The 7,457-nt window shown below is 34.0% G+C and overlaps 1 protein-coding gene across 3 annotated transcripts; it reads right to left on the bottom strand.

The window, feature by feature from the left end:
- Positions 1-3,371: 3,371 nt before the first annotated feature.
- LOC138140489 (protein trapped in endoderm-1-like) lies at positions 3,372-6,940 on the bottom strand. Of its 3 annotated transcripts, XR_011162515.1 has the most exons (6): positions 6,561-6,940; positions 6,244-6,490; positions 4,802-4,904; positions 4,498-4,700; positions 4,153-4,221; positions 3,982-4,095 (listed from the first exon to the last, which is right to left on the bottom strand). XR_011162515.1 is itself a non-coding variant. In XM_069061599.1 (5 exons), exons 1-5 carry the CDS (start codon positions 6,655-6,657, stop codon positions 3,714-3,716), a joined length of 1,032 nt encoding a protein of 343 aa, XP_068917700.1. In that variant the 5' UTR covers positions 6,658-6,936; the 3' UTR covers positions 3,372-3,713. The 3 variants fall into 3 exon arrangements, 2 of the variants coding, with proteins under 2 accessions (XP_068917700.1, XP_068917701.1); XM_069061599.1 differs by lacking the exon at positions 4,153-4,221 and having other exon boundaries at positions 3,372-4,095; positions 6,561-6,936; XM_069061600.1 differs by having other exon boundaries at positions 3,982-4,221.
- Between the last annotated feature and the right edge of the window lie 517 nt (positions 6,941-7,457).

Below are 7,457 nucleotides of genomic sequence, written 5' to 3'. Positions count from 1 at the left end.
GACAATTTATCCTTCGGAGATCTCACTCTAACAATTACAAAAGTAATGGTAGGTCAACAAGAATACAACTCGACCGTGGTTTTGTTGTTTGACTTGACCCCGAGCTGAAAGTTTTAAAGCAAAAGTTTAATTTTTTCATAAATATCGAACTAAACTGATGAATTTTTGAAACTTATGAACAGTAAAAGAAGAAGTCAGTCACTCGTGAATTTAAACAAACGTTAAGGCGGCCTTACATCAAAGCAACAATTGGCAACATGTTGCTTGCAACATTTTTTAGTAATGTTGCCGGTCATTACTAAAAAATGTTGCAGGCAATATGTTGCCAATTGTTGCTTTGGTGTAAGGTCGCCTTTACACCAAGGCAACAATTCGCAACATGTTACCTGCAACATTTTTTAGTAATGACTGGCAACGTTACTAAAAAATGTTGCAGGCAATATGTTGCCAATTGTTGCCTTGGTGTAAGGCCGACTTTACAAACAACAGTGACATTAACCGAAAGTTTTTCCAATTCTTTTAGGTAGTTGTTTTAAAATTATGACTTTTTCCTTAATAGGACAATTTTGGAAAATTGTTTATACTTTCAATATTTAATAAAGCAAAAATTTACTTGTTCTGTTAATTATTGTATCATTTGGTTTTTATATGTTCTCGGTTATAATTTTTATGTTACACCGAAAATGTATTATCATTTATCACATACGGGCTAGTTGTATTCAGGTTTAAATGCGCATTCTTGTGCGTCTCGTAAAGCGCATGATCTTCGAGTACTCGATTTGATGGTAATTGGTAATCCTGGATTAGTTAAGTTTTGTTTGATGTGACTGAGTGGCAATTGCCTAAAGAATTTTTTGAGGAAGTTTTTTGTGTATCCTTTTTTGGACGGCGATGAATCATTCATTAAAAGGTTTTATTGCTTTTGACGAGTCGAGCCGCGTCATAAACAGAACATATTTGACACCCAAACGACTATTTACCGATCTGTTTATAATTTATGAAACCTATTGTGTAATGTTGTGGCAGTTTGTAAAAGGAACAAGGGCAAGAACCCTATAAATTCATTCGGAAAAATAAATATATTGTAGTATTCATAGCATTAATTACTTGCGGCAGCAAGGACATCTAGAATGTGTATTCTGGGTTGCATCCATCAATCAAGATTTTTTTAATAATTAAACGATAAATGTGACACTTCCTAGGCGCAGCAGTAATACCTTAAAGGCCACTTTATAGAAGTGAAATTAAGTTAATCGTAATAAAATGCCAGATTAACTGAACACGTGATCAGATTGAACCAATTGAAGTTCCGGATTCATGGGTTAATCGTGCATTAAAATTTAATTCGAATTAAATATTTTATTCTCTTTCTATAAATTATTACTGAATGTAATCCAACTCAAGAAACGTAATTTTCGGGTTAATACCGCGAATGAATTAGGTAAACATGTTACATATTATTATACAATAAGATCAACAAAAAAGAAAAGATGAGGCGGCTACGAAAAACAAAATTCCTGAAAACAAACTCCCACTTGTCAATTGCATTTACCTGAATTTTATTTAAAAATGGTTTTTACTCGACACGACAACATACAAGAATCCTATTTTCAAAAGGGAAACGATTTATGACGACAGAAATTACCGTACGCAACATTGTTGGAGTTTCGGGAAAACCTATCTTCATCATCGCTGACACTATGAATGAAGCTCCGCTGCACGTTTTCAGAAACGTTTTTCATAACTCTTTTTTGTTGATTGAAGTTTATTATCGATATTGATACCTTTTGAACAAAAAATGGTTTTAAGAAAACAAACATTTTCCTGTGTTGAAGATAGCATTATTTTATTTTTATGATTTGTGATTTCCTCCATGGATTCGATATTTTAATTATTCAAAAACGTTTTTGGTTTTCTTTCACAGAATTTAGCATTTTTGGTTACTTACGCTGGTTTGTTGATCCGAACTTGGTAAGTGGGCATTTCTCCGTATTTTGCGGTCTTAATTTAACTGTCATGATAATTATTGGGGCTGTGCGGTTTAACTCGTTTAACCAGTTAAAGCGGTTAGCTTGATTAATTAGCTGATAATTAAACCGGATTAAAAAAAAACAAATCGCTCAAAAAAATTATCGGGAGTATTCTATTTGGCCGGTTAAAGAGTTTAATATTGTTAATTTGCTATTGATTAAACTCACTGAATTATAATAAATAGTTAATTTGGTTATATAGTTATTGGGTCAGTTTAGTTCAACAAAAACGATTTGTTAAACAGTGAAATTCTTTAAATATATTGTCCTATTCAGTTGATCAACCAATTAATTTAACCGGGCAAACAGGTTACCCACTTGATTTCTTTGGTCGATTTGGCTCTTTAGATGGTTTGGCTTTTCTAACCAGTAATTAACCAAGTTAACTGCTTAAACCAGTTAAACCGTACAGCCCTGATAATTATTAAACTTTTATTCTTTTATGTATTTAAAAAACGTTCCAAATTGATTGGCTAATAGAATTTTATTTAGTCAACTACAAGAAAAAACTTACCATTTGAACAAATGAATAATTTAAAAAAATATTTTTTTTCAATTTCACAATACATACATGCTATCAAACGACTTGATGCCAAAACTATTGAGTTAAAGTGGGTGACGACACTTTTCTAGAAAAAGTACTGTACGAATGATACATATCTTGAATACTTTCAAAGTTACTTACGATAAAAATAAAATAATTTGGAGGAGAAATCATTGTTCTGACCCGTATCCTTGATATGGAGCCGAAATATTATTGTGTAACACATACGACAGTATGAAAAAAAAACGTTGGCAAAAACGTCACTTAGGGTGTTTTGTCAAAAAGGTATCGCTATAATGAATTATCAATATTATCTGATTAGTCAATAATTTTTAGTCAAGTTGAAAAATTCAAATTTTACAATGTTTTACAATATTGTTAACATAATTTTTCCTTCTATTGGAAGAATTGGCTAGTTTTTTGAGTCACTTTTGAAGCTTGGGAGTATGAAAGTTCAAACTTCTTACAAAGATATTTTGCACGAACAATATGATTTGTCGACCGATACCGAAGGTGCACATTTCCACTCCATTTTTATCTAAAAAAAACTTCTGTGCTTTTTAGACCCGACCTATACTATGTTTTTCCCTTAAATTTTCCTTGGAGAATTGGCTTGCACTACACAAATTGCGATTTATATTTTTCAGCGTATAGAATTATGTATTTAAAAAATTGAATATTCAGTGACGTCTTCTTTGTGCAGAATGGTCAATTAACAAATATCCGAGACTGCACAAATTGTCGTCTCGGAATAATATTGCTATCTTTAGCGGTATTCAATAAAGTAAAACAAAACGTTTCGAATTAAAAATGTATTTTGCATATATACAAGTAGAACTACAAATTCAGTCATATATGGAAATCTTAACATAAAAGTTACCTCTAAATAATAAATATAAAATAATATCTCGAAAGTAACCTTACCTACTTACGGTATCTAGGTATATCACAAACTTTGAATAGTAATATCACTCTATATTTTTTGGAAATGGTAATACTGTCAGAGAAAATTGTAACTTTAATTGGATGCACGGGAAACAACATTTTTCGAATGTGTCAGTCTTTATATTATTTGGCAAATGTTCCATTTGGTAAGGAATGACTGAGTGGCAAGACTTACAAGTAAAATGTAATTAGGATTAGGAAGAACCAGCGTTTGGTCTGAAACTAATCGATTGTCCGTTTTTTTCTCTGGATTTGAGTGAATTATTTGAAAACTGCTTTGATTCAGAGAATACGACACTAGATTTAACAATTCTAAACAATTTTGAATATGCTGATCTGTACTGTCTATTACTAGCTGCATATATAAATGGATTGATGACACTGGAAGCCCAAGCTAAAATAGATGCCAATACGTGCAGAACTGGATATTTTACGTCGTCATCAAAAACATTTACTAACATCAGTGGCAAAAAACATAAAACGAAACAAATAAATATTATTAACATTAACTTAGTGAGTCGGCTGTCGTCCCTTTCGCGGCGGCTGTTCCGTTTGTCTTTTTTCGTCGTGGATTGCCTGTAGAAGAAGAAGGATTAGTTTTATCGGCGACGAATATAATGTTTTAAAACAAACATTGAGGGGGCTTCTGCGAAAACTAGTTAACAAAAGGTCGATAGATGGCACTGTCAATAACCCAGGTGGCTATAATTAAATTATATTCCTGCTCAGCTTCGTTTAGATCAAATCAAATAAACATAATTAGCATTTTAATTTCTATTAATACCTACATCTAAGGAAATCGATTTATTTTAAAGGACAAAGTAGCTAGAAAAGTTGAACCAGACGCAACAATTTATTAATAGAACGGTGATATGACAGATACTCTTCACACTAATCATCGAGCTATTTATTTATAAAATCAAATAAGGTTTATAAAAAGCCGGCGCTCTTCACAATGAATTTTTTTTTATTACTTACTGATGCGCCCTCAGTTTTCTTTGCGACCTCTGCACCCGCCAGAATATGCAAGAATAGGAAGTGATTATGACGACGCAGGGCAGCACGAAAGCTATCAGAAAGAAGATTTTCTTCGGAGATGTCCCGTCTTTTTCGAGAATCGTACAAGAAAATGTCGACGGGTTGAGGCCCAGCTGGCCCCAAACTCCCAAAAGTGACGGCAACTGAAAAAAAAACTGTCGTCACGATTTATCATAATAACAGTCACCCCAATACGGAGATCCAATAATCGACAGTTTGGGGTGGCCTAAGCTGGCAAACTCACCATTATCAAGAAAGCGAAACCCCAAGTACAGAGCAGCTGCAGGCATATGGATGTTTTCGAATAGAATTGATTGTAATATTGGTGGTACGATATTAGGACGTACCTAGAATGCGGACCGAATTAGATAATTGCATAACTTTAATTGTTAAAGCGGTATAAATTTGTTTTATTGCTGTCGAGCCGCTTATTGATGATTTCATTATATAACCGACAAGATGATGTCACATTTTGTGGGAGGTCTGCGAAATTAAAGCGACCCTAAAAATCGACAGCGTTCCCGGAAAATAATATTCGATTGTTTGCAAAATGTAACGGATAGTTGCGCCAGTAGAGCCCTACCTGCATGACTCACTTAAATAAACGTTTAATTTCCTGCAAACTTTATCTCTGGTCGAGATTCATTTTATGCATTGTCCCTGCAACACGTAGGTACTGATTCACTGACAAAAATTTATCACATGAATTAATCATCTTCATAGTTGTTGTTGACATCTGACATTGACACACATTAAAAAATTAAAATGTAATGCCATAACTCCCCCAAGTTTTAATGATTCAATTGACAACGGTGTTACTGGCGTTTTCCTCGTTTTTTAACTCTTTAAGTACAGTCTGCTCTCTATCACAATCATCAATTACTTCCTTTGAATATAAAGCGCATGTTGTGTTGACTTAATAAAGAATCTTGTGTCTTAGATACGCGCAATCTAAGGGCGATGTCCTATTTAATTTAGCATTGTAATTACGAGACGATAAACACGATAAATGTAAGAAAACACGTGTTTATATTGCACATTAGCAAAAACAGAAAGATTCTTTCGTCAATAAAAAAATTCGGTATCCTTAGGTTACGGAAAATGAATATTCATTTTGCATTTTATCTTGTTATGGTGGAGTGCAAGAAAACATTATTTCATTTTTTTAACGATAAAGAAACGGTTTAAATGACACAGTCCACAGTAAATTACGGAGGTTAAAAGTCAAACGTCATTTCAATTTAAAGACAAAGCTATATTCGTATTAGTCATGTCGGAGGCGATGTGGCCGATGGGATTTAGGAATTAATCGGACGAAAAACGTTATGCAACGGTGGAAAAACGCGAAATTTATTACAAAAAAAAATTAGAAGAGATTAAAGTGTAATTTGACACGAAAAACATGTGCATTCAGTGACGGCAACACATCTAAAGACTCACTCAATTGATAAGTAAATGAAGCATATTCTTGTAGTGCGTCTAAAATTGAAACAGAATCGGGTTAGCGGTATGAAATTTGTACATAAAAACAAACATTATTTTTTAATTAGTGTCAGTAAATAAAAAAATGGTCGGTGAACAATTTAAGCAGCAGTAAAAGACCTTGGAATAGCTAAATAAAAGTACCATTTGAATAACAATTGCTGCTCAACAAAATATCGGCGGCAATTAAACATTAATATTTACCTGTTTAATGTTATCGCGACCATATTGAGAAGAGAAACGGCCACATTTCCGTAAAACAACACGGGGAAAAGTTTGCAGAGAGCGTCGCCGAAGGTCCAGGCCTCGTGGATGTACCTCGACGCAGTTAGCGGAAGGTTCACGGTGCAAAACAAAAGATCCGATATACACAGTGACAAAACAAACGCAGTTGTCGCATGCGACCGCAACTTCGGGCACCGAGTCAGCGCCAAAATCGTCACAAAATTACCTGAAAAGACATCCTTTCGAATGATAGGCGTTTTAAAAAATCGCCGAATTTTCGGTTCCGCCAGACTCACCGACAACTCCAATTATGCAGAACAAGATGGCACAGACCGAGGCGAAGATCGTCGCCTCTCGGGGGTACTTTATGGTGGTCAGGGTTACGTTATCCATGATTTTGAGAAAAATCCCATCGAGTTTGTTTTCGTTAAACACGCGACACCTCGGTGATGAACATATCACACAACCGCTCGACTATCGGACGCGCACTGTTTTTAAAAGTTGATGCCGCAGCCACCGTAGGTTGTAGGGCTTAGGGTGGGGAAGTCGTCAAAATTTGAGCGCAAAGTCCGATCGTCACCGGCTTAAGGGCGCTTTTTTTCGGAAAAATCTTGCTGCGATTTTCAAGCAGTTTTTGTCGACGCGCTCCCAACAATCTACTGAACTTGTTGTGAAGAATTTCTTACCATTTAATTATTATCTACAATTATTTCAACTGGGTAATGATAAATTATCACTTGCGCAAGTGTTAACAGAAACCATTTGTAAATGACATTTCTTCTTTATTTAAACTTCTTTAAAAAAGATTGAACGTTTACATAAATATTCATATATATTGTATATACACATACATAAAACGATTTTAGACTTTGAAAATTTCGAATTTATCTTATTTCTATACCTAAATAACAAAACGTAATCATCATTTATACATTTGGATTGTCGTTAATGTATCGGCAAAATTTTTTTAAGAATAATAATTCGGTTGATCCCACAATAGTGACGGTTATTCTAAGAATTTTTACAACTGAAATTTTCTGACAATTTCGTCATCATTCCCCCAAGTCTGATTTACCGCTTGATAAAATGTTTGTTCATAATTGTAAATAAAGATAAGAATTGTCGAGTGAATAACATTTATTTAAGGAAATCCAGTATTAAGAAATCAACACTTCTTAAGCTTTTAAGATATA

Source organism: Tenebrio molitor, chromosome X (genome assembly GCF_963966145.1).
Source record: "Tenebrio molitor chromosome X, icTenMoli1.1, whole genome shotgun sequence".
Classification (NCBI taxonomy): domain Eukaryota; kingdom Metazoa; phylum Arthropoda; class Insecta; order Coleoptera; family Tenebrionidae; genus Tenebrio; species Tenebrio molitor.
The sequence above is the reverse complement of the archived record's forward strand: the minus strand, read 5'-3'. Positions and strand labels throughout refer to the sequence as shown.

Coding starts and splice junctions, on each gene's coding strand:
- LOC138140489 (XM_069061599.1), bottom strand. CDS start 6,657: ATGGATAACGTAACCCTGACCACCATAAAGTACCCCCGAGAGGCGACG. Junction 4,701..4,801: donor GTTTCGCTTTCTTGATAATG/GTGAGTTTGCCA, acceptor TTTTTTTTTCAG/TTGCCGTCACTTTTGGGAGT. Junction 4,096..4,497: donor AGAAAACTGAGGGCGCATCA/GTAAGTAATAAA, acceptor CTTCTTCTACAG/GCAATCCACGACGAAAAAAG.